Consider the following 27415-nt stretch of genomic DNA (forward strand, 5'->3'; position numbering starts at 1 on the left):
AAACTGCCTTGTGACTGGTAATTTTAAACCAGTCACTTAACTCAGAGTTTAAATATCAGCATCTTATTCAGAAGGTTCTGTTTGGTTGGAACCCCTGCCTGCTTCCACCTTTCTCCATCATTTCCTGCTCAGAATGCCTCCAATTAAAAAACGGGTGCCAAAAGCTCAGTTTCCCATTCCTGGTACCGCCTCCCTTGATATTGCCAGCCACCCAAATCCCTGCCTTATGTGGTTTGCTTTTGACCATACATGGTCATGGTTCCAGCTTCAAGCTCACAACTCATCACCCTCCTCAGAAGGTCTATAAAAGCCTTAGGTTGAGCTCTCTATCTCCACTCTTTGCCCGGTGAACCTACCTGAGAGTTGCTCCCAGTAAACTTGCTTTTATACTTTTTCTGTTTGCCTTGACTTGGCTTATTGCGTCGGTAGAGAAACTAAGTTCATTTTTGGCACGTTATTGAAAACCAGTGTTTGAAGTGATTTTAAACCGTTTACCTTCCTACTACTTGTACATTTTCATGATTGCATTTGGTTAGATACTCAGAGTAGAAAGGCAGGTCTTTCTTCTGAGATTGCACTATTGCTGAGAGTGATCAGGGAGTAGCAAAGGAAGAAGAAACAAGAAAATAAAGTGTTACAATGTTTAAAATCAGGCAGGGATGGTCATACCCCCTCGCAGTGAAAGTTCAATGTAGTTTGAAGACAGTAATAATAACATTCTGTCCTAAAGAATGAGAGGAAATCTACATTATTTAAATTTGAACCATGTGATTAGCAATGGAACATTTTAACACTTTTAACAAGTACCTACTATAAAATCTTATGATGTCTCCTAAATGTTCTTCTTCTAAACAGTGTAAAATTTTAGAAAATATGGAAAACCATAAAAGAGAAGATTAAAATTGATTACCACTTTATGCATTTCCAGCCTTTGAACAGGAGTTGTTTTTATTCCCAGTTTTTAAATGTAAGAATGAATGTACATGTGTTTCCTCTCAAAATACAATTTATTCCAAATTTACATGATTTGAAATCCATGGTATGACATAATTTTACTATGCACTTATCAAATGCTCTGCAGAAGCAGAGTTGGAAAACTATACAGTTCTATATATAAAAACATATTACATATTACCAATGCTATAAAATTGTGCGTGTCCCTGTGCACTGTGTAGTATGTTATGGACATGGGTGTGCTGTGTATGTGGTGGATATGTGTGAAGTCATGTCCTGTGTGGGGATGTATATGTACATGAGGTGTATCACATATAAGGTGTGTGTGCTATGGTATGTGGATATGCAGAATGAATCTCTGGTTTGTTTTCCTAGAGAGTTTGACTTGACTTTCATTGCTATGACTCAGCACCTTACTGCCTATTTATTTCTGGAAGCTCTAATGATTACAGATTTTCCTATATATTCACGAGTGCATTTGTTATGCTCAGATTAGATTATTCTGATATACTCAGATTAGACCTATTCTTCCAAACCAAAGCACACTTCCTGATATCCTTTGACCATTAGTACTACCTCTATATTCCATGTGGTTTTGGCTTTGAACTCCTGTGCCACTGTGATGGTGGCCTAGCTTGGTCAAGATCTACTATTCTAGCTTGGTCTTTTCATCATTTTTTCTGTGTCCCAAAACCTTATCCTCCAGTCTTGCAGTCTGTCAGGTACATAGCTCATAGTCTGATTGTCTCTGAGATATAGCTCATGTAGACTGAGGTGAGTGTCCTTTAAGTCCAATGCTCTCCTCCCAAAGAGTGATCTCATTACTATGTAAGGTTACTTGTATGTGTATGCTTATTTAATAAAAAATGTAAGCATATAATTGGCCTTTTAAATTCATATGAATGTGAAGCTATTTGTTTTTTCTATGTACTTTGTATCTCTTTTTGTTATAAGTATATGGGTTATAATTTCTAGAAATCATGGGTTTTATTAGTCTTTCTCTATATCACCATTCGCTAACACTACTATTTATTAACCATTTTAAGCTCCAGGATTTATGCTATTTCTTTTCTATGGTTATAGTTTCTTAATATCTGAAGCTTTTTAGGATCAGGAAAGATGGATCAGAACATGCAGACTAGCATCCTGGGTCTTCTGGGATGTGTTTCTTCCACAATGACAGTTAAGGCCACTTCTACTGTCTGAATTCAGTGACTGGCAAGGAGAAGGGTAGAGTGGAAGAGCCTTTGTTAGCTTTTAATGGACTTTCAGAGTTGTAAGCTTGAACAAGTTGTTGATCATTTCTCACTTTGAAGACTAGACCAGCCTCCAACTCTTGCTCTTCCTGCCTCAGCCTCCAAGTGTGGAGATAATCAGCGTCTCGATCATTGCTTAGTTTATCCCACTTCTACTTGGAGGGATAATGTACCTAGAGGTCAGGAATGTGCCTGTGACAATGACTCATTATTGTTTTTTGTATTGTTATGAACATTTTGAGGGTGACTGAAGAAGGTCAAGTCTTGTGCAGTTCAATTTTTCCTGATTCTGAGTATATCCTAAATCCTACAATAGTAGTGTAAGATGTCCTGCCCTTTTCTCCTGGTCTCAGGGAAGCCACAAAAGAGCCAGCTCTGGGTGATAGCGCATTGCACACTCACTGTGAGCAGGTCATGAGGTATCACCACTCATAAGGGGTCAGATAGCAACCTCATTTTCTTTGAGGTATTTTATATCATTTTGATTATTTAATTTCCTCCAAAAGCGTAGGTTTTCATTTAATAAGGATAATATGCACTTGATGAATGGATGCTCATTTAACCTTATTGTACAATTTCTAGATGCCAAACAACAAGCAGACACCTAGGGTCTGCATTGTTTTATGTTATTAATATATAAAAGACACCATCATTGAGAAAGCAACACAACAGCATGTTCATTAGCAAACACAGCATGGAGGTAGATATAAGGGGTGGAAAAAGGACCCTAATTATGCTCATGAATTCTTCTTCTTTCCCACAAAGAGCAAGAAGACCCTGCTTCCCCCGCAGGAACACTGTCCTGTAGGGCTTTTATGAAGAGTATATTTTTCCATTTGTCTGTGAGTCAGTATGTGAGCTTGATCGTTGTTGCCCAATAAACACAACATGAATTCCCAGAAGAAGCCAACTAATAGGTACTTCAAGAGCAATTTTCAATGCATGTTAAATGAGGAAGTTGAAAAGTTGGCCATTACGAGGTACCTTTAGAGAACAGGCGGTCTGCACAAAGAACTGAGGCCAAATCTGTCTTTTGATTTTGTCCCATAAAAGAACACATATCCTATATTGCCACCCCTATATTCTACCATTTAAATTTTTTTACTTCAAAATTTCTTTAGTACTCATCTGTATTATAATTCACTATGTCTGCAACTGCTAACTTCCTTTGCCTAGAAATAAAAGGCCATACTTGAATTATTTAAAAATTTTAAGACTTCACACCAACTTTTAGACATCTACGATATTTTGATGATAGTCAATGACAACCAAGACAGACACCATTTCGAAGGATGCAGACCACGTCTTTGCTCAGAACCTGGTATTTTTCCCTCGGTAAACAGAGCACAGAGAAAGTTTAACGAAAGTTTAACGTGCAATAATGAAGATGTAATGTGTGTGAACAGCAAGAGTGTTTCTGGGTGATTATGTTTTAACAAAAGTTAATGGCCAAGTAATGGGAATAATGAGCTGGAGTGGGAATCCAGTAGGAGCTTGATGGGCAGACAAGTCTGGTGATGGTATGTCAGAGGGACGGTCACCATGCAGTCTCTACACTGAGGACTCAAATGCACTCATTTCAAGAGGAAAAATGAACAGAAGTGATAAAGAGACCAAAGTAAATGTCTTTCGACAGATCTCTAAAATTCCATGTTAAAACACAGAGCCATCCTAATGTGTATAAGTGGAGGTTGTAGAGAGGTAGAGAGAAAGTGAGGGAGAGAAGGAGCAAGGAGGAAGGAAGGGAAATATTTAAAAAATTATCCTGGTTAATACTGTGCAAAGGTGGAGGGAGTGAGAGGGTGAGTTGCATATGCCACGGATGCCAATAAGTGTGCGAATGTGCAGCCATGTGTATGTGTGAAAATATGTGTGCGAATGTGCAGCCATGTGTATGTGTGCAAATATGTGTGTGAATGTGCAGACATGTGTATGTGTGCAAATAAGTGTGCGAATGTGCAGACATGTGTATGTGTGCAAATATGTGTGCGAATGTGCAGACATGTGTATATGTGGAGACAGGTTGAAGTTACACTTTTTCCCCTCCATGTCTTCCACATTTTAAAGTATTTTGACGTTTATTCGTTTGTTTTGTGTGTGTAGTGTGGGAGAATATGTTTGCCATAGCGCATGTGTAGAGGTAAGGAGATAACTCGCAGAAGTCTATTTTCTTCTTCTACCATGTGAGATGTGGAGATGCTACTTTTTTTTACCAGGCTTAGTGGCATATTTTGTTACCTGCTGAGACATCTCAGAGGCTCTCCACCTTTTTTGATACAGGGAATTTAACTGATTCGGGAGCTCACTAGCAGGTTTGAATCTAAGCATTGAGCTCCAGAAATCTCCTTGTCTCTGCCCACAAACTCTTACAGCAGGGAAGTCACAGGTGTACACCAGAGCCAGGCGTTGATGATTGAGGAGCCAGGTTGGGGATCTGAGCTCAGGTCTTCATGTTTGAATAGCAAGCACTTCACAAACTGAGACATTTCCATAGCCCTAGTATTTCCCCTTTTAACTTCCCATAGATAGCCAGTTACTTTATGTTTAATATAAAAGAAGTGAAGACTTAGCTCTCTGGTATAAAAACCTTACGAAGACCTGGAATGATGTATAGGCAAAAGACAGCAAGCAGTAATAGAGGGATGGATTGCAGTAGGCTGGGATGAAGAATAAGTACACCAGACAGGTCACCAAGAGGAACTCCGTAGTACTACGGAGTAACTCAAAGTTCTTATCTTTTGCTGGTGCATAAGTTCAGTGGATAATGACATGTGCTAGCAAGTCCAACGACCTGAATGCAGAGCACAAGGACTAACATGGTAGAATCAGAAAACATACCCCCACAAGCTATCCACTGAGACACACACAATCATACACAAGAGTAACACATTTCTTAAATGTATTTTTCTCACAAATGAAAATCCACAGTTACAGTGGTGGTGCCATCACTGCCTCTGTGTGCTCTGCCTCCCCCTCTGCCTCCCCCTCTGCCTCCCCCTCTGCCTCCCCCTCTGCCTCCCCCTCTGCCTCTCCCTGCCCCTGCCTCTGCCCCTGCCCACTGTTGCTTCTTTTTCTGCTACTCTCTCCTTCTCTCCAGAAAAGGACCACAATTCCCACATTTTAATAAGAATCGTATACTAACCTGCCTTACACAAGCCAACTTATCTTCTATGTATAATTTCACTCAATTCTCAAAAGTCAACAAAGTTACTTGTTATTTTCAAGGATGATTTTAACTTTTTATTTTACATGTATGAGTATTTTGCCTGTGTGTAGGTAAGCGTACCACATATGTGTCTGGTATCAGCAGAATTCAGAAGAGGACACTGAACCTCATGGAACTGGAGTTAAAGATAGTTATAAATGTCCATTTTATGTGGGTGTTAGAAAATAAACGTGGGTCCTCTGAGAGAGCACCCAGTGCTCCGAACACCTTTCCAGCTTCCAGTGTTGTACATTGTTAAAAAAGAAGTAAGTTTAGAACAGAATCCCACTCCCTGTTGCACAACAGTTGAACACACTTCTTTTCTCACACCCTGAAGTATTCGGCGAGGCAAAGGTACTTGCAGTTCTGAGCATCCCTGGCTTAAAATCAGCCATCACCCTTGCAAGTGATGCTGAAGTAAATCAGCTGAGTAGCAGTTCTCACTGACCAACCATTATGCTACATAGATGAGCCTGAGGACACAGACAGCAACTATTAAGTTTCCTAAGACTCATAATCTACCTCTTTTGTACATTTTATGGCTAAGTGAATGAAGCAGTCACAGAATCTGTGATGACTGTATGGTAGCTCATTGTCCATCCCTGATCATGGTATTTTGCTACTATTCCTACTTTGTTTTTGTTCTGGGGATTAGACATGGGATGCATATGTGCCATGTGCACTGTGTATCACTGTGTCATACATTACATACATGTGCCAGTTGTCCATTTTATTTTGTTGTTTGTGTTGATCAAGGTCTCGTGATGCCCAGGGTAAACTTTATTTTGAGATGCTCCTCCCTCATTCTAGTAAGTATCTGGCGTTACAGCAGCCAACTGGTCCAGCTGTATCTATCAGCCCCAGAGTGGGGGAAGGCCACTATTTGTCTGTAAGCAGAATCAGTTTGTTGTTTTAAAATTGTAGACCGGGAAAGATAGAATGTGGTCAAATCTTGTTTTTCCTTGAATAAGTGAAACACAGACATTTCACTTTGCAGCCTCCTTTCTGATCAACATTTCAATAAGGAGTACTGACATTTCTAAATAAATGGGGTACCTGAGCTAGAAGTCAGCATCCATCCCATGACCTGAGTATTTAGGGGTGTGTGGCTAGTCAGGTAGACACAGCTGGAAAACCAATACACTGTAACTTTCAATTTCTAAAAATTGCCATTTTCCTTTTTTTTACATGTTTATTTATATGTTCATTGGTTTATTTGTTTGTAACAGTCAACTCCTAATCCTGTTCCTCCTGTTAATATCTCCCCTCTGGTATAAACCAATGCTTCCTAATTTTAAACTCACAGTGTGGTATTGCTTAACAGCTGATGAGCACTCTTCAGTAAATAGGAGGAGATTCCCAGGATGCCTCAAAACAAAATAAAATAACCTCTTCAAAATTGACTAGCTTATACATTTTAATTCGGCCAAAGCAAACCGCTGATGTAACAGTTGGTTATGTACTCCTCTATATGAGAGAAGACTTCTCTGTGAAACTAGAAACTCATTCTGACTTCGAATACCGTGTGATCATCCTACTTAAACAATGAGGTCCCGCCTGCCCCACCTGAACACAGCCATGAAACAAGGCTCATCTGAGATTATTTAGATCACTATACCTTAGACTTGCTAAAACATCACTTTGTAAAGACATTTCTCGAAAAAAAAAATCTAAAGTTACTTGTAAGACTTGAAACCAGTGCTGACTTGAATTACTTGGTTATTCTGGTACTTACCTCTACACGTGCAGAACTTATCAAACTTTTAAGTGCTGACATGAATTACTTAGTTATTCTCGATGATTTACTTTTTATTGTCTGGTTCTTTTTTTTTTTTTTTCTTTCCTTTTGATTTCCAGAGACAGACATTGACATGCTGAAAATTCCTCTACATATTTCACACGTGCTTGTAACCACCAAGGTAATCCTGTTTTATTTTTACCCACATGATTAAAAACAGAAATACAGACACTGGCAAAAACATCACATGGCAGAAATTTGATCATAAAATGACTATGCAGAAGACCCAGAATATGTTCAAATTATCTAAATACCAGCATCAAACGAAAACACAGACTGTAAAATGATCACAGACAATATGTTGTGCGCCATAATGCAAAGGCCAAATGAAAATTGAACCCAGAAAGTTTCATTTAAAATATAGTGAAATTCTGACTAGGTAGCAAAGAAGTTGCTGAAGTGAGATAGACCTTGTTAGGATCAGATATAGAAAAAAAATCATATTTTAATTAGTTTATGAAACATCTCATAATCTCTGTAAGACTTATATACTTCATGTGCCTCATTTGCAACCTCTGAAACATGATTTTGATCTCAGCAAGATGGAGAAACTATTGGGGGAAGGCAGGGTGTGAGTGAGAGGAGGGGTCACAGAGTTAGGACATCTAGAATGCACTGTGTTGCTGTGTATGCATGAAGGAATCTCGGAGAAGTCCACTGGTGCACACACTAACAACAAGAAATTAATTTTGATGGTACAAGATTGAAATGTAAAATAAAGTTCTCACCTCTTGTTTCCCCTCACTGCCTTGTCTCCCTTCCTCCAGGAGATGGCTGGCTTTGGAGATCCTTGGGGTTTACACTCTATGAGCACTTCCCGGTCTTTGGTAACAATTATTGATTTCTTCACTTGATTCAGTTCAAAAGAGGGTGGTGAGGCTGAAGCAAAGAGAATCGACTTCAATCAGAGGCAAAGCCAAAAATTCAACTTCATTCACCTGTATGTTCAATTCCTTTCTCTGGCAAACATTTTTCTTTAAAATCTCACAAAAATTATATGGCATTAACATAAAATTTATTAATTAAGAAAGATTTTGTTGATTATCTGTCCATTATGGGTTAATGGTTTCAAGTATCACAGAGCTTACAAATAAAGAATGCTTCAATAAATGACACTTGATTCATCATTACCAAGGTCAACTGGGAAAAACTGAGAGTCACTTAGACTTTGCTTAGACTTTGGGTTTCTGTGCAGTGATGAAGTTAAATTCTAGGTGAGATAATTGTTTACTTCCATTTACAACTATATTTAGCTCTCGTTACGTTACTTTAGGATTACACAGAGGTGGCTGCAATTTTCCAAGAAAAAATTCTTAAAAAAAAGGAATTATGTGAATTTTAATTCAAATTTATTTCATTTGTCTCAATAAGTATCATCATTCATTAGGACTTCCCACATTTATCTTAATTTTTTTCTCTGAAATATACAATCTACAGTATCTGTGTTGAACATTTGCTCATTTCTAGGCAGTAATTTATGCTCATACTAAAGCCATCTGATGCAGGACAGGGCAGCAGTAAAGGGGGATATGCATTCCAGTTGGGGCCATGCAGGGGAGGATTACAGGGACCCTTCTGCCTGTCCCCTGGGACTGACACAGAACAGATTCTTTTGGAAGTGTGTCTGTTGAATAGAAGGGCTGCGACAGTTTCTCCAAAAGCACTGAAGTGACTGATGGCTGCATCCACCTCTCATTATGGAGACACTGAAACGTGAGTTGACAAGAAAGTACATTAATATTTGATTTCTTAAGGTGATGAAATTGTGATGGAATCCTGTATCTATTATCTATAATTTTGTGTAACATAGAGCGATTTCAGTTGTAAATGTTTATAACTGAGTGTTTATGATGGGTTACACTTGGTTTATATGTAAAAAGTACCTTCCCAGGTCCCAGAGGCCATGCTGTTTTCTGTAAAGGTTGTTAGGCTCTGAAACACACTGTGCCAAGATCACTTAAAGCTCTCTCTGTACTTCAGCCTCAGCAACTCTTAGGGACCCATCTAAGGTGAACTGCAAGTATCCCCAGTACCCTCGGTATTACTCTGGGACATCTGGGTGAAATCTTTCCTGCAGTATTCAGCAGTAGACTTAAGCTCCTGTTCAACTGATCTTTGAAAAGTTGGAGATTTTTAAGCTTGCCCTCTGTGCCCCAGGAAGGCTTTTCCCTCCTATGCAGATGAATGTAAACAGGGAACTATTCACCTTGGGGACTTTTTCTTTTTGAAATGTCAATTACAAATTAGTAATTAAAACTACTAGGCAAGCATTAACATTTCTCCACCATTTCTAGGCTGATGGTCTGCCCTGTAGAAGAAAGCTAACTGAGCTGTGCCTGTTTGAGCTAGTAGGAACCCTCGTGGTTCCATAGTTTCTGCTTTGCGTGATTGCCTGAGTTTCTTTCCTGATGGGCTGTGGCCTGGAAGGGTAAAAATAATAAACTTTGCTCCCTTAAACTGCTGTGGCTAGGGCGTTCAAACAGGACAGCTCCACACATGCCTGGGGCTTTCTTCTGTGAAAATTAGCCAATCCTTTCATATGATTTTACCTCTACCACAGCAAAGGCACCTTGTACCACCCATTTAAGATAAAGACTAAACTCATACACATGAGCATGATGGGAGAAACTGCAGGAAGAATATCATCACGATATATGCTTCCTTTCAAGCTCTAAAATGGGTTTTAGAGTCATAACCTAAATCTTCAGTACAGTTGGAATAAGGGAAGAGAAGAAAGCCAGGCTTCTTTCTTCTTTAGTTGCCGAAAAACTGCGTACCTAGAATCTTCAGCTCAGCGCTCGCATAAATGGCTCCATATTTATTCTCAGCCAAACACTGATACATGCCAGCATCTGATTGATTTACACTATGGATTGCCAATATTCCATTAACTGTGTCCACTCTGCTCTGTAATGGCATTAAAAAAAAGGAGAGTTAGAAAGCAAACAACTCAAGCGAACCATCCACTTAAAATCCCAGAGTTCTCCCAAAGGGGTTCTCTAGTTAACCTAGTTAACATTACTATATAAGTTAGTTCTTTAATACATATTTTGCCTTTTGGAGATCAATTATGATTTTCAATTGCTTTTTGGAAATAAATTATAAATTTTGCTCGATATTTTTATTTCTTGACTCTAGACAGCTTCATTTGAAACATTAGTTGAATTCAAGGGAAGAATGAACAGAGACAGGCTTAATGGGCATTCATTTTATGAAGCAGAAGTAGGAACTAGGCACAGTTGGGAAAGGCTAGTGACTGTGGAGTATAATAGAGGTAAGTTACAGCCCAGATCATGGCAATGGTTGCTGTGTCCATCTGGCCAGAGGCATGACTACTCAACAAACTAACATAGGCCACCAACAGCAAAAACTATCAAGCAGTTACGTTATATACACGATTATCAACTAGGCTATCCACATTTTAGTATTATGTGCAAGTTTTTATAAAAGACATATCAGACACATATAAAGTGAGAAAAGTATATCTCAAAAACCAATTTTATGATTCACCATTTAAACACAGAGATATCTTAAACTTAACATCATGGGCCTTCTTAGAGTTTAACAACTTCATGAACCTGGATTCCAGGATTAATATAAATACCTGTAGATTTATGTTAAGTTGATATGTAATTAGACAGTGGAGAGGTAGGCAGTGAAAAGGGGGAAAACAGAAGAGAAACAGGGATTGAAAGAAAATCAAGATGGAGCCTAGAAAAGCAGACTTAGATCCTTGTGGCTATAATCGGACATAGGTAGATATAAGTATTTAAAGAGATTCTTTAGGTCTTTGTCCCACAATCAAGGGCAGTTTGTATTTTTGTCTATTGTATGTAATCTTATTGTGTAGAGTTTGGGGAGAGGGCAGCTTGCAATCCAAGCAACAGAGTCTGTAGGCACAGCTCCATATTTAAGTGGTGCTGGCAGAGTGAGACCTCAGTGGGGCAGATAAAGAGATAAAGCCATCTTTTAAAATATTTACTGCCATAGATACCAAATAATTTGACACCATTTAAAAAATAAACCCATTCACTCTGCAAAGACAATATCTGGAAGGGGATTTGTGTGACCTGAATGTTGGGAATAAAATCTGTGACCATCAGTGGTCTCCTAGGGGATTCCCTAAGGAGGTCAGAGAGATGGAATTTGTGAACAGAAATTTAAGTTTGTTTTCATGGCTTTGTATGTATACCTGTTTTGTAGTTTAACTGCATTTCCTTTAGGATTAACTGGCTTCTGAACAAGAGTAACTCAGAACTGGGAAACGCATGACTTTATAAAGGAAGAAGCACAGGCCCTGGGAGGTGAATGGTACAGAGGCAGAATGGTACAATCCTGCCTGCCTGGGCAGGACTTTACACTGTTAAAACTGTCCACTGAGTTCTTCTTTTCTTGTCATAAACAGTGATCTATATCTCCCCTGATCACCTTCCTGTGAAGGCCACAGCCAAGGAAGATAGCTATTAAAATTAACTTTCTTATTATGTAATTAAAAAGTAATCAATGTAAATCTGTCATACAGGAAATGCTTTTCAAAGAATTCAATTGATTTATTGAAAAGACATTTGTTAAGTTTGAACATCATGGAAAGAACCTACCCAGGACACCAGGTCACAGGGTCTCACAAGTTTATTCTAGGCTTTTTTCCATACAGAAACACAAACCCACGTAATCTTGCTCCAGATCAGTTTTATCACATGCACAGTGGGGGCCATGAGCTAAATGATATCTAAATGTCAGCTAGAAATGACAGCAAGTCTATAATGATTGGTGATATTTATCTATGGATTTACATAGGCTTTTAATAACTTTTGTGTAATGTAATTACTCTAATAGGTATTCAGATAATTAAAATAATACATGATGTTTATATTTCTAATGTATTTATATATACACATATGAGAAGGCAAAAGAGGGTCATTTTGTGTTACATGATATGCATCCTGGCTTGTTTGATACTAACTTGACACATGCTGAGTAATCAGAAATGAGGCAACCTCAAAGGAGCTTCCACAGTTGTAGGCAAGCCTGATAGGAGCTGTCTTAATCAGGAAGTGATGGCCAAGGACCCAGCCCATTGTGGGTGGTTCCACACTGGGCTATTGGGTGGTCCTGGGTTCTACTAGAAAGCTGGGTGAGGATGCCAAGAGGAGCAAACCAGTGAGCAGCACTCCCTTCGGGGCCCCTGCATCACCTCTGCCTTCAATCCCTGCTTGAGTTCCTGCCTTCGCTGCTTTTGATAATATTACAGGGTTACTTTTGGTTATGGTATTTTTATCTCAGAAATAATAACCATTGTAGACATGGGCTTTTCTATCCAGCCTTTTCGTTCCCAGAATACCAACTCTCAGGATTAATAATTTATGAATAAATGCTTAGGTCACTAGCTTGGGCTTGCTCCCTGACTAGCTCCTAACTTACACAATCTGTTAACAGACATGTCTGGTACATTTCTATTTATCTCTCCTAGTTTCATGTAGCTGGCTTTTCAGAGTCTGGGGTGAATCTCCCTCCTGACTCTTTCCCAGAATTCCCTTCTCTCTGCCAGATGTCCCATCTTCTGATCCTGCCTCAGCTTTTTATATACAGGTGATGGTTCCACATAGTATATAATAGATTGTTTCTACAAACCCCAATGAATACCATAGTACTTAAATTGCTAGGCAGAATTTTGAGTTCCCCACGAACCTGGAGCAGGAGGGGCGCTCCATTCTTCAGCCAGCGGTATGTGGGCCTGGGCTTTCCTGTGGCCTTGCATTCCCACTGTAGAGGACTCCCACTGTCCAGCTCGGTATCATTCAGCTTCTGTACCCAGTGTGGGTATGCTGTGAGCACGTAAACAAGAAAGAAAAGTGAGCTTAATACTTCTATATTTATCACATTTAACTTTCGCCGGGAAAAATCCACTGTATTTCTATAGATTTAGTTCTTATGTGTAGCATTCATGTAACCACAGGGGAGCACATCACTACACAGGGGAGCACATCACTACACAGGGGAGCACATCACTACACAGGGGAGCACATCACTACACAGGGGAGCACATCACTACACAGGGGAGCACATCACTACACAGGGGAGCACATCACTACACAGGGGAGCACATCACTACACAGGGGAGCACATCACTACACAGGGGAGCACATCACTACACAGGAGATTACATCACTATTACACAGTAGGATCATTATATAGGGAAGCACGTCATTATTACACAGGGAAGAATGTCATTATTACTTGTGGGAAACACCATTATTACACAGGGGAGCACACCATTATACAGGGGGATATGTAATTATTACATGAGGAAGCATGCCATTATTATACACCGAAGAATGCTATTATTACACAGAGGGGCACTCCATTATTATATGGGGGTGTCATTATTCCACAGGGGAGCACATTATTATTTTTCTTTTCTTTATTTCTGTTTTTTTTTTTCTTTGTATAGGCTTGGCTGTCCTAGTACTAGCTCTGTAGACCAGGCCAGTCTCAAACTCACAGAGATCCACATGCATCTGAAGTGTTAGTCACTGTTCCTGATTTAGGTACAAATCACCATATACAGCACATGCCATTACACACAAAACTGTTTCCAGAACAACAAGTAGGACAGTATGGGTATTTTGATTACTGAAGGTATTAATGTAAATATAAATTACAATGTAAACTTCACACACACACACACACACACACACACACACACTTTAAAGCAAGTGGTTTGTTTCTCTCCAGAGCTCACATGGTAGGGAGCCAGTCACTTGTGAGAATAACTCCTGTGGGCAGCAGCACAAAACAGGTCTTATGAATAGTTGCTCTGATGTGTGTGTACATGTCTGTGTGTGTGTACATTTCTGTATGTGTGTACATACCCGTGTAAGTGTACATGCCTGTGTATGTGTACACAACTGTATATCTACATGTCTGTGTAAGTTTAGATGTCTGTGTGTGTACATGTTTGTGTACATACATGTCTTTGTGTACACGTCTGTGTATATGTACATGTATATGTTTGTACACATCTGTGTACATATCTTTGTGTGTACATATCTGTGTGAGTTTACATCAGAATGGTTTTGAAAAGCTAATTTTTGACTTTGAATTTACTTAACATAAGAGTTTAATCAAGTTCCTTTAACATAATTAGTGAAGAAAGTTTCAAAATGCTAACATATAAAGATTTGATTATCATTTACCATATATATAAAACCATTGTGAGACATATATAGAATATGCAAAATAAAAGTTAAAATGTATTTTCCTCACTGGCTTAATTAAAAATGAAAATATTTTTAAGAAAATAATGCTGTATTCATGTAGTTTGTTTCAAACAGTCAAGCAGGGGCATTTCATCCTATATCTCCTGGTGCTGAGCTGAGCACTGTGCTCAGCATTGGACAGCAACATCTGTGCTACATAGTAACAGAAGCAACTCTGCAACTTGTGTGTGACTGGCTGTGTCCTCAGATGCTCTTCCCAGTTAACAGATACAAGTTGCTTGGCAACTGATTTAAAAGAAAGAATTTTTAAGTGCCACACAAATATGCACCTATGTATAAACACAGATGTAAAGACAAAGATAATGTGGGTCATGGATGATGTTAAAAATGAAGTTAAACTTTATATTTCAAATATAAATCTTACTTAACACCTAAACATCAAGGTATTTGGGAGTTACCACCTATGTAGGTGTGTGATGTGGAAGGCCTTACATCCAGAACTCCCGTCTCAGCTCTCACGGCACTTCTCTGCTGTTAACCTTCACTTTAACATTGCATCATCTTTGCTAAACTGCTAGCTGTGCACTAAGTGCATGCACAAAGTGATAAGAAGATGCAGTGACGTGGAACAGTAGATAGTTTAGTCTGAAAGTGAGTGCAGCATCCTTGTGTCTTCCAGGAAATATGAGGTCAGAGACACACGGTACCCTTTACATTTTTGTTGGTAGAAGATTGCAGTTAACTAGGGGAAGGGAAGGTGGCCTTAACTTCTAAATAGTAACACAGGGTCATCACACACCAAGTTTTGGTGTGTGTGGTGGGGAATTGTTTACTTATATATAAAATGAAAATCTGGGCCAGCAACATGGCTTAAGAGAAACAGATGCTTATCCCAAACTGAGTTCAGCCCCTGTGATTATGTGGTAGAAGAAAAGAGCTAACATCTACAAATTGATTTCTGACATCTACATGTATTATATTGTGTGCACGTGTGGAGCACACACACACATACTTGCATGTATAAAACATATCACATATATAAACACCACACATGTGTACATGCATATATATACACACACATATATACACCACAAACATACACACAAATACACACCCACATAAACATTCATACACATAAATATAAACATACCTACAAACACAACTTAAATGAGAAAAAAATTCCAGGTTTGGTTGAGTTTTCAGTAAATCTAGTGTCTTTCACCTGGCTTATGTTGGACCACATCTTTCAGGGCTTAGGAAACTGAGGAGACATATGGTCTTTGAAGTGGGAAACTGTTTAGAACCATGCCAGATGCACTGTATTTTCACAGCTACTTATGTATTTCATTTGGGCTTCTGAACCATCTCCGGGTTCCATTTTGGGATGTGGGAAGCAGATGTGCGTGGAGCAAACCATGCTTATTGCCTCCATCATTGGGAGCTCTCTAAGTCTCTCCTGACATATGCTAAGTGTTATTGGCTGCTTCTCTGTTCCTGTATCTTAAGTATTGAAAACTCAACACATTTTACTGACATAGATCAATTTTAGTGTTATGGCTCTCAGCTGTGAGTCAGAGAAAGCTAATGTACAGTGCTGGATGATACAGTTGGGGGGTGAACATAGGTTCAACCCCACTCTGTAGTGCCCTTGCTGTAATCTGTAACTGGAAATGAATTCCTTTACTTTAATGAGCCTCATTTGTAAGCTGTAGATGATAACTCCTATTCCAATGGGCTGCTATGATGACTGAACATAATAAACAGTGATTCATTCTCTGCCCCAATTCATCACCCACACATAACTTCATTTTTGATCAAATGTGAACACCATTTTTAGAATAATAGATTCAAGACAAGAAAATGTTTCCCCACAGAAATAATCGTGGCATCATGGATGATTTTAAGAGCTGGGATTCTATAAGCTTATATAATTTTCTAAGGTGAATCTATGTGTAGCTTCAGTACAATAAAACATTTTTTAAATTCAAATATAGAAAAACAGAATTTTGAAGAACAATAGTAGTTGCAAGAATTGAACGTGCCCGTATCCTCTGTAGCTGCATAACACAGCCCGTAGGAATCATCTTCCGTGTAATATAGTTAACAAGGATAAAAGATGAGACATGAACTTCAGTCATCAATTCCAGACTGGGCTCTGTTCTCATTTGCACAAGTGTTTGCTTGTTTGTAATTTTTAACACCCAGTTTATTATTTTTGTGAGAATGGATGTTAAATCTAATACTGTACATTTGTTAAAATAAATTGATTATTCATTTATCTATTAAACCAAAGCTAAAGGCTCAGAGTCTACTGCCAGCTTCCCATAACTGTTTAGAACATCTCACACAGTGCACATGCTGTGTAAATGTGCTCAGAGGAATGGTGGTAAGAGAAAGGTTTGTGTAAGTTTCAGTTCAGATAGAACGCCTTACATCCCCTACCCTACTTTCCCTGCTAGTGCCTTCGGCCCCCCTTAGTGCCCCTTCCCCATTCCTAAGAGAATATGTTTTCTTGTGCTCTGGAAACTGTTTCCTTATCCCCCCTTTTTGTCTCCTGGTATTTTCTAGCTTCCTACATTCTATCCGTACTTTCTCTTACTAAGTAGAACACATGTTTCCAGCTCAACTTATAGTAATAGTTTCTTAGTCTCTGCAGATATTATATCCTTGTTACTAAGTGCCACTTAGGCTAATGTGCATATCTATGGCAATGTACAGCCTAGAACATAAGCTCTCCTGTGAAGCCCTGACAATGTATAGCCTAGAACATAAGCTCTCCTGTGAAGCCCTGACAATGTATAGCCTAGAACATAAGCTCTCCTGTGAAGCCCTGACAATGTATAACCTAGAACATAAACTCTCCTGTGAAGCCCTAGCAATGTATAACCTAGAACATAAGCTCTCCTGTGAAGCTCTGGCAATGTATAACCTAGAACATAAGCTCTCCTGTGAAGCCCTAGCAACGTATAACCTAGAACATAAGCTCTCCTGTGAAGCCCTGACAATGTATGGCCTAGAACATAAGCTTTCCTGTGAAGCCCTGACAATGTATAGCCTAGAACATAAGCTCTCCTGTGAAGCCCTGACAATGTATAACCTAGAACATAAGCTTTCCTGTGAAGGCCTGGTGATATAAAACCTAGAACATAAGCTCTCCTGTGAAGCCCTGGCAATGTATAACCTAGAACATAAGCTCTCCTGTGAAGCCCTGACAATGTATAGCCTAGAACATAAGCTCTCTTGTGAAGCCCTGACAATGTATAACCTAGAACATAAACTCTCCTGTGAAGCCCTGACAATGTATAGCCTAGAACATAAGCTTTCCCGTGAAGCCCTGGCAATGTGTAACCTAGAACATAAGCTCTCCTGTGAAGCCCTGGCAATGTATAACCTAGAACATAAGCTCTCCTGTGAAGCCCTGGTGATGTAAAACCTAGAACATAAGCTCTCCTGTGAAGCCCTGACAATGTATGGCCTAGAACATAAGCTCTCCTGTGAAGCCCTGACAATGTATAATCTAGAACATAAGATCTCCTGTGAAGCCCTGACAATGTATAGCCTAGAACATAAGCTTTCCTGTGAAGCCCTGACAACCTAGAATAGAAGCTCTTGTGTCTAATCCTGGTAATGCATCAGCTCTTATGTGAAGCCTTAGAATGTAAAATCTAGAACATCAGCTCTCTTATGAAGCCTTGACAATGATGTGCAGCCTCAAACAGAAGCTCTCAGTGACTGCTGTTCAGCAGTCATTGCTCAGTCTCTCCATTCATTTGCTTCAGGCTGAATCCTGTAGAATGATGTTCATATAAAAGCAATAAGCGTTATAATAAGATAGATTTATAATGAAACTTATGCACTGCTTCCAGACAGCATGCTTAGTTCTAGAAAAAAATATTGAAAATAACCTCAGAAAGGTTACTTTGAAAGTACATATAGTTAAATTTTACTTATTAAAGCACATTAAAATCAGTGAAGGTACTGCTTATGGCCTTAATGACAGTATATCTATTCTTTATTATCCACACCAGCAATGCAAACATGTCTTTTCTGGGCTGTTTGAAACAGTACAACATCCCTCTATCCTTAAGTACCCTGGTTTCAGATATATAAAATTTTATGTAAGCCTAAACCTTAGATACAATGTATTGACTGTCAACCCCAAATCATTGGCTGTGCCGCACATGTTACATATCTTTCTATACATGCTCTCTGTACACAGAATGTCTCACTTCCTAAGGCTCTCTTAGAACTGTTTAAATTCTGGCATCTACTTCACTGTCTTCTGCCTCCTTTCCTTCCTTCTGTCTTCCCTTCAGTGGTTCCCTCCCTCCTAATTTCTCTTCTTTCTCTTCCTTCTTTTGTTTTTCAGGACTTTTCTTCTTGTTTAATCTGTTTCTATCATTTCGGCTGAGACTGATAACAATCAAGGTTCAGTTTAATGTGGAGTACAATTTTTGTGTGACAGTTTAAACGTAGGCTTTTTGGTAAATCATCAGAAGCTAGAGGTATCAAAGAAATTAACCCAAAAATCTATCATACACGATGCCACAGGACATTCACCTGAACAATTATGCACTTTTCATTGAACTTCAAACCACTCCCCAAATATAGGTCTTTCATTTTTGCTATTTTTCTTAAATTATGTAGTTTTAAACTATTATACTACACACACACACACACACACACACACACACACACACACACACACAAATTTACCTTTCTTTTATCTTTTATTTAACAACAAACCCTCTTCATGTTATATCAATTATTACATTATATTTTAATATCAATGCTGTTATAAGAACCAAACTAACTGCCAGTCATGAATGCTAGGTCTAATTCTTTGACAACCTGGTCAACCTCAGAATGCAGCTTTACTGTCTCACAGGCAGATCTAAAGTGCAGTGCTTCTGTATGATCTCATACTACTCAAAATAGAGGCTGAATGGAAAACTACAGATATAGGAGACTAGCCATGACACCCATGAGGTTAGCATGGGGGTTTCCCCAAGACCTGCGTAACGAAATGTAGGTAGGTTACATAGGACTGCATTGATGGGGAGGCCTAGAACTTTTAGTAGTTGGGATCTATTTGAATGCATGCAGTGTACTAGGGGTGTCTTCTAGTGGGGCTCAGGCCTCCTCCTCTCCTCTGTATTTGCTCTCAGTTTCTCAGCTGATGTGCAGTCTCATAATATGTGACAAGAATGAGCCACCCTGGACTAAAGCCAATGAAAGCTCTACTGAGCCAGTTCTAACCATTCTTATTCTCAAGACAAACAATGATCTAAGTGTTTAGTCATAGTAATGGAAGGCATATTAATATGTACTTACTATTAGTCAAATATACATACTTATTAAGAACCTATAGGGAGGTTCACATAGACCTTACCTATAATCTCAGAAGTTTTAAATTATAGAAGTTGTGTGAACCAAGATAATTTTGAGAGTGAAACAAGGACTTGTTTAGATTTTTTTCAAGAAAATAGAAACTGGAGATTAGTTGCTAATTTAAAGGTATACTGTCATGATTGAGTCTTGCAGGAAGCCATTGTCATTATGGACTGGAATGAGAGGTCATATCCTTTGAAGATGTCTTCCCCAGAACTCCCATGAACTAAAATACCAACCATTGAGCACACATGGAGAGACCCATGGCTTCAGCTGAATATGTAGCAGAGGACAGCAGTGTCTGGCATCAATGGGTGAAGAGGCCTTTGTTCCAGTGAAGGTGCGTTTTTCTAGTATAGGGGAACGCCAAGGCACTTAGGTGGAGAGGGTGATTGGGAGAGGGAGCACCTTCAGGGAAGCAAGTGAAGGGGGAGAGGGGATAGGAGCTGGAGGAAGGGAGGGGATAATACTTGAAATGTAAATACAGAGAATATCTAATTAAAAAAAAACTATGTAAAGCTTAAAAAAAAAGTCCTTCCTTTCTGCCAGCTGTACATGGCAAACAATAACAACTGGTCTAATTTTTCTACCGTGATAACAATCTATACTTTTAAGTTAAAAGCGATGATTCAGTACCCAGTTAAAATCATTTACTTAGGCACTGTCTACAGCACTTATCACTGCCTGAGAAGCAGAGAGCTGAGTCAAGAGGAGAGAGCAAAGGAGTTCAGGTCAACTAGGAACTTTATGCTCCACACTCTGAATCATTCTCTTTAGAACAGAGATGTGTGGGCCATGATTTGCAACAGCACTAAGAAATTTCGTAGTCTGTTTTGTAGATTTAAACCATAAAATTCTTGTTATTTTTAAATCAGGTTTTTCTCTAAAAAGGGTTAATATTTCATTCTCTCACTGTAGGGATAAAAATATATTTCGGTGGGGTATGGCAAAAAGTTCTTTTTTTTTTTTTTTTTTTTTTTTTTTTTTTTTTTTGTCAGAAGACTGTGAGGATTATCTGCTTTAAGAGATTATGAAGAGTTCCAAGCTCTAAATTTCATATGAAATTAGAGACTTGTTAGATTACACACTAATGTTAATAGGTGCGTTTTCAGGCTGAAAGCTTCTGGCCCTATGCTGTGTGCATCCTACAGACAGTGGGATGGGGAATGTCTTTCCTTCCTGGTGCTTCTTGGCACTCAGCTGTTCAAGGTTCCGACTCTTTTTAAGGTCTAACCAGAGTTTTCAGGACAGAATGTGCCTTGAACCCTTATGACACTTTGTATATGTTCAGCTCCAATTTCAGGTCTAGTTTTTTTCCAATTCAATGCATTATTCGATAGCATGTGGGTGAGTGAAGGAAGAAAAAAAAGAAGGATGAAAAATGGGAAGAAAATTGGAAGGGAGAGGTGGAAAGAGGGATGGATGGAGGGACAGAGGAAAGGAAGTGGTCATGGTATAATCTGCCTAAGAGACAAATTCTGGAAGGAGTTAATGTGATCATAGAAAGGTTGAATTTAATTTACAGCATTTGTGAATATTCTTTCAAAATCCCCTTACAGAACATGGGGTTTCAGGAGAGGCAGTCTTGAGATGTAATGAGAGTAACGTGTCATGGATGAATCAGCTATGTGCATATTCCAAGCCTCTTTGCTCTCTTCCCTGCCCTTCTCTGGTATCTTCATGGGACATAAGCATATTGTCACTCTCTCCCCTTGTAGGAAATCTGAGAAGCAGATGTGTATGATACTTGGGCTCCAATGTGAGATGGCAAGAATGGCAAGAACATCTGAACTTCTTCCTACTTCTTATAAATCACCTGGCTGGCTGACCAGCAGTTTTGGAAAACAAACACCCTCAGACTGCAGGAGCTATTTGTCACACAGATGTGTTAACTCAGGCCAGAGCTCAGCAAACTTCTGTGAACTGCTTGATAGCAAATATTTTAGTCTTTGCAACTCAGTGCATCCCTGTCTTCATTTAATTCTTTCAGAGCCAAGCAAAAACTGAAACAGAACATTTATAAACAAACAGGTATTCACCTAAGTCAGCAGCTAGGCAGGATTTTGTGCATGGACATAAAACCTTGACTCCGAATTGGAGGGAACACCTAAATAAAATTAATACCATTTATAAAAGACAATTTTAAATTTTCAAATGAGAGCTGTTAATTTGATGCAAATATTTCATTTTTTATGGTTATAAACTCCCAGTCATCTACAAAGATGCTGAAGATTCATTGTTTCTATTTCTTCAAAGTATTTTTATATGTTGGCTCATTTTACTTGAAATTTTCTATACACCACCCCCCAAAATATGTTTTCCAGTTGTTACATGTATTTTCAGTGCCAGATGAACAATGTTTGGTTCAATTTGCATTTTATGTGTCACCCTTGGGAGAAAAGCTTTGTGCTCTTCTGAGACACTTACTGTATATTTGTAGCTCTCCACGAAAGGAGTTTTTTCCACGTGAGTTTTCAGCTGTGCATTCATAAATTCCGGCATCGTCCAGCTGCAGGTTGGGGATCTCCAGCACCGCCTGGGATTTCCGCAGTCTGGATTTACTGGGAATGTAACCGTTAACCTTCATCCAAGTGATAGTTGGAACAGGGCTGCAGTGGGGAACAAAGGCTCTGTTAATATATATCCCACTTTCAGAAACAGGGATTCAGATATCTGGTAATTTAGGCACTTAATAGGCTGAGCACAATACAATGTAATCACAATTGGTGCCATGTGCCATCAGATACAAGTTGTTTTACATGTGGCTGTCATGTGACCAGAGAATCACGTCTTTCTCAGATTGCAAGAAAGCCTTTAGAAACCCTCCAGTATTATGTAAAGGTAAATGGTCTATCTGTGGCTAACAAATGTACTTTGATGAAATAGCTAACAGTTTCAGAGCAAGAGTCAAACAAAAGACTTGGGAACTGAATAGGAAAATGTTCTACCCTCACCTGTAGCAAATCTGTTTTCAGTAGCAGCAGTTGCTACAGCATCATTCACCTAGTCCTTTAAACATGTTTCTACCCACAATGAGCCATTTCGTTCTTTTTTAATATAAAACATTTATATTTTTATTTAATTCCAAAAGTTTTTTCAATAAATATTAGCTTGCCTTTTTTATTCATGCCTGCATATAATTCCATTATATGAAAATATCAGTCCCCTGTCCCTCAGAACTCTGGCTCCAGGAGAGCATTGCTTTCCTTTGATACTTTTGTCATACGAAGGCTGTCACTGTTGGTGTCATGGTTTGCAGAAAATATTCACAAAAGTTGGATCAAAGGGCATGCCCATTTGTAATTCTAATGAGTACTGACATGCTGCTTTCCCATAGTACAGTGCAGTACCTATACCTATCAGTAAAATATGACGCTCTTTTCCTGTATCCTTGTCAAAACTGTGTGAGATTAATTTAGTTAAATACAAGATCTGTACAGGCTCAAACCAGACAAAATCCCAGTGTTAAGAAAGAGTGGACACCAAGGTGTATTTTTAACAAAGAAGCTGTCTTAATTCTCATTTGGCAAAGATTACCAAATTGCTCCAATGTGGTGTCCATACTCCACTACAGGCCCCATGCCCAGAAGGAGTTGGGCAACACAAAAAAGAAGTCTGGCTTTTCTTTTATTATATTTTGTCTCAGTGCAATATTTGGTTTGTTTTTATGACTTTTTGAAAGAGAGTGAGAGAGACAGACAGACAGACAGAGAGACAGAGAGACAGAGAGACAGAAACAGAGAAAGAGATTAATTTATGTTTGTAGGGAGGTAGAGGATCTGGAGGAGCCAGGTAAGAGAAAATAATGTGATCCAAATATGTTGTATAACACATTTAAATAGCATTTGTTTATTGGGAAAAGTATGAAGTTTTTACATAGATTTTATTTATAAGCTAATTTGTTTGAATTTTTTTCTTTTTTGGTCTGAAAACAAAACACCATTAAATTGTACATATATATTATTTAAAATTAATCTTTAATATTGTTTACTTTTAGTCCATTGTTTAAAAATAAAAGATTAAACTTTATTTGCAAATAATCGGTAGGTTACGTAAATATGTGCGTGTAGTATATACACATATGTATATGCACATAATAGTTAAACATGGTAAAAGTTAATGAAGACATAATGAACTTAGAGTTGCAGACTGTTGTGGGTACACTGCTCATTGTATGAAATTTTCAAAAGGAAACTATTAAATATAACTTGTCTGTCATCAATACTTTTCCCTGCCTGGCTATTACCGTATAATGGTTTCTAGTACAGGATCTTAGAAATAAATTTTCTGAGGTCTATGTTTTTTTACCTGAGTTCTGAACCTGTTATTGTTTAGAAAATGATATCAAAACTCACATTTAGGTCTATATTTTTTACAGATATCTTATGGAAATTTTAAAACTGTACTTTTGGCAGTCACCCAACTGAACTATAGCACAGCTCTCATGGGCTATGGGGATGCAATTCACTCTTCCAGCATTAATAATGATATTCTCTGACTGACAATGGCTGGTGGCCTGTCTTCTCTTGTGCAAGCTCACTCACTGGAATCTGTTCCGTATTCAGCCCTGTTTCACTTATTTACCTTTTGGTATCTACACATGTTACACTTTTTCAATAGAGCCTATAAATTTCCTGATTTTCTTTCTTGCCTCCTCCTTCTCTATCATCTGGCCCAGAAACATACTTTCCTCCTGTCTCCTGGCCTCAGCTTAGCTATAGCTTCTATGGCCAGTGTTTCCCATTTTCTTTAATAACAGTGCATTTTTCATCCTAAATGAATGTCCTATAACATTCAGTTCTAGATTATAAGTGGCGAATATAGAGACCTTTTAGAAAGCAATCTAAAGATTCAATGCTATCCCCATCAATATCCTAAGTAAATTCTTTTTGGGGTTAGAATGAGCAATTTGCAAATTCTTTATAGAGTTATATGAGCAATTTGCAAATTAATTGGGAATAACAAAAAACTGGGTTAGCTAAATCTATTCTCAACAAGAAAACTTCAGCAGGAATCATCATCCTAGACCTCAAGCTATATTAAAAAGCAATTGTGATAAAAACTACATAGTATTGGTACAGAGATAAGCAGGTAGATCAATGGAACAAAACTGAAGACCCAGAAATGAACCCTCACACCAATGGTCACTTGACTTTTGACAAAGGAGCTAAAAACCTTCATTGGAAAAAGGAGCGCCTCTTTAACAAATAAAGTTGGTTCAACTGGCAGTCAGCATGCAGAAGAATGCAAATCTATCCTTTCTTATCTCCTTGTACAAAGCCCAAGTCCAAGTTGATCAAGATCTCCACATAAAACCAGGTACACTGAAGCTATTAGAAGAAGAAGTGGGGAAAGCTTAGGGCACATAGGCATAGGGCAAATCTTCCTGAACAGAACACCAATGGCCTATGCTTTAAAATCAAGAATCAACAAATGGGACGTCATGATATTGCAAAGTTTCTGTAAAGCTAAGTCCACTGTCAAAAAAACAAAACATCAGACTGATCATAGGGACCCAGTGAGGATGCTGTGGGTGGTGGTGGTGCAGGAGCAGGAGCGGAAGAGGGTTTCGGCCTCATGGAAAGAACAACTTTGTACACCAACTAAATACAGTTCCCAGTGGAGCATTTCCTGTCTTTAGTTTTCACTTATATCCAAGTGTATTTTCCTTTCTATTCCAAATATAAACTCTAGAGAGACATCTGACTTTCATATCTATAATTTTTATTATTTTATTTTTACTAGTTTTTTTTTTTTAATAATCATTGTGTGGTGGCATCTCTGGCACTACAATAGAGTGGGCCTTTGGAAAACTGTGTAAAATACCTGCAGAGAAATCTTTCATATTATTCATATACTGGTTTCAATTAATACAAAGGATTTTGAACATTTTATATATAGTTCTTCATTTTTGACCAGTTACCTCATCCACACACAGATACTTTAAAGGAAAGTATTTTCATATTAACCACATTCTGTAATTTTAAAACCTGAATTTTTATGCTTTCCTCATATCATTTAGTTCTTACATTTTTCCCTGAAATTTTAGTTCTTTATATCATTTCTTCCTTAGTTTGTAAATGGCCACACAATAAGTGAGGTTATACACACAATAAGTCATATATCCATTATATACACAAAACCACACAACCTTAACCTGTGGAAAGCAGAATTAAAGTTGCCAATGGCCTCTTTCCCAAATGCTGAACATCTTAATTCTTAGTAGTTTATCCACGACTGGCTACTGCCTCAGCCACTTCAAGCTATTTTATGAAAAGGCAAAACAATCTCAATTTCTTTGAGTTTGATTACTACCGGGGATTTTTTCATAAGTGGGGAGAATGCATGAAGAAATGCACTGTGACATTATGGGGTGATCAGGAAGTGATCCAGAATGTGGTACACTGGGGGAAACACTTAAATGGAAGTGAGGGGGACAAGGACTCTGATGCTAAGAGAGGGAATGTACAACAGACAGTGGCTAAGAGCCACATATGTGGTGTAGCGGGTCAGGACCACTCTCCAGGTTCTGACTCCCGCAGGAAAGCTTTTCTAGGTCCTTGCTATTTGTGCAGACAGTGTTCAAATGAACAGTGAAAGGGATGCTGAAGATCCTCAAGGTGTTTATAAGTCCATGATCCCTTCCCCCTAAAAAACTTTATGATTCAAGTACAGAAAGAGGACATAAAACTAGCTTGGACCAGATGACTGCTGGGGCCGAAGAAGAGGGAATTTCTTCCCGGGGGATATGTGAGAGAGATTGGGCAGACAGAAGCAATTTCCTGTGAGGGACTGGGTGGGGGCAGTTCTGGATATCCCTGTATATGAGCAAGCATTCATGTGCATAATAGGATATTGGAACACTTTATATTCATTAGTAGGTGAAGTCCCTTAACAATGGTAGTGGGGCCGTTACTTGTCAGTTTATCACTTTTCTCTGACTGTGGTGCCTGGTGGGCCTCAGTGGGAGAGGATGAGATTAGTCCTTCTGGAACTACACATCCCAGGGCAGAGTAGTGCCCAAGAGAGGCTTCTGCTTCTTTGAGGTGATGGGAAAGAAGTAATGGGGTTAGGAATAGGGTAGGACAGGAATGAGAGGAGGAGGGGGTTGTGATTAAGATGTGAAGTGAATAAATTATAAATGAATAAAACAAAAATTTATCTCCGTTCACTGTAATGTTTTCATCCATTTCATGTTGTAATTCAATACACACTTTCCCATTACAGTGATCTGAAAATGGAGCTGTTCCTTAGAAACAGAGCTGGTTTAAGCCATGTTGGAAGAATGAGTAGAAATATCAATTTTGACAGAAATGCAGAGAATGGTTATTTCTATCTTATCAAAGACATGTTTAAATTATATTTATTGAATTCACTCGTGCAATAGCCACAGGAAACTCTAAAGAACAGGAAGGGTCTTTAAGTGTGTATTACACTGGGACAGATTTGTCTCAGAAATATCTATCAATAGCTGAAGATTATGTGAAGCCACATTGAAATTCTGATAGGACATTGTGTGAGATCCATCAAAGTAACAAGATGAAAAGTGTCTCCAAATGTAGTTTTGAAATGCAAGGCACAGGCTGGACGA

The 27415-nt window shown here is 38.6% G+C and overlaps 1 protein-coding gene across 2 annotated transcripts in view; it reads right to left on the reverse strand.

The window, feature by feature from the left end:
* The window catches only part of CNTN5 (contactin 5), a gene marked incomplete at its 5' end in the record, with an annotated part of 653203 nt that overhangs the window by 260920 nt on the left and 364868 nt on the right, over positions 1 to 27415 (reverse strand). For both annotated transcript variants that reach the window (XM_080930109.1, XM_080930108.1), the window contains 4 exons: positions 7942 to 8092; positions 9991 to 10120; positions 12902 to 13038; positions 22252 to 22433. In XM_080930109.1, coding sequence (XP_080786235.1) covers positions 7942 to 8092; positions 9991 to 10120; positions 12902 to 13038; positions 22252 to 22433 — 600 coding nt within the window. The remainder of the gene's footprint in view (positions 1 to 7941; positions 8093 to 9990; positions 10121 to 12901; positions 13039 to 22251; positions 22434 to 27415) is intronic.

The sequence above is a fragment of the Micromys minutus genome, assembly GCF_963924665.1.
Source record: "Micromys minutus genome assembly, chromosome: 16".
Classification (NCBI taxonomy): Eukaryota; Metazoa; Chordata; class Mammalia; order Rodentia; family Muridae; genus Micromys; species Micromys minutus.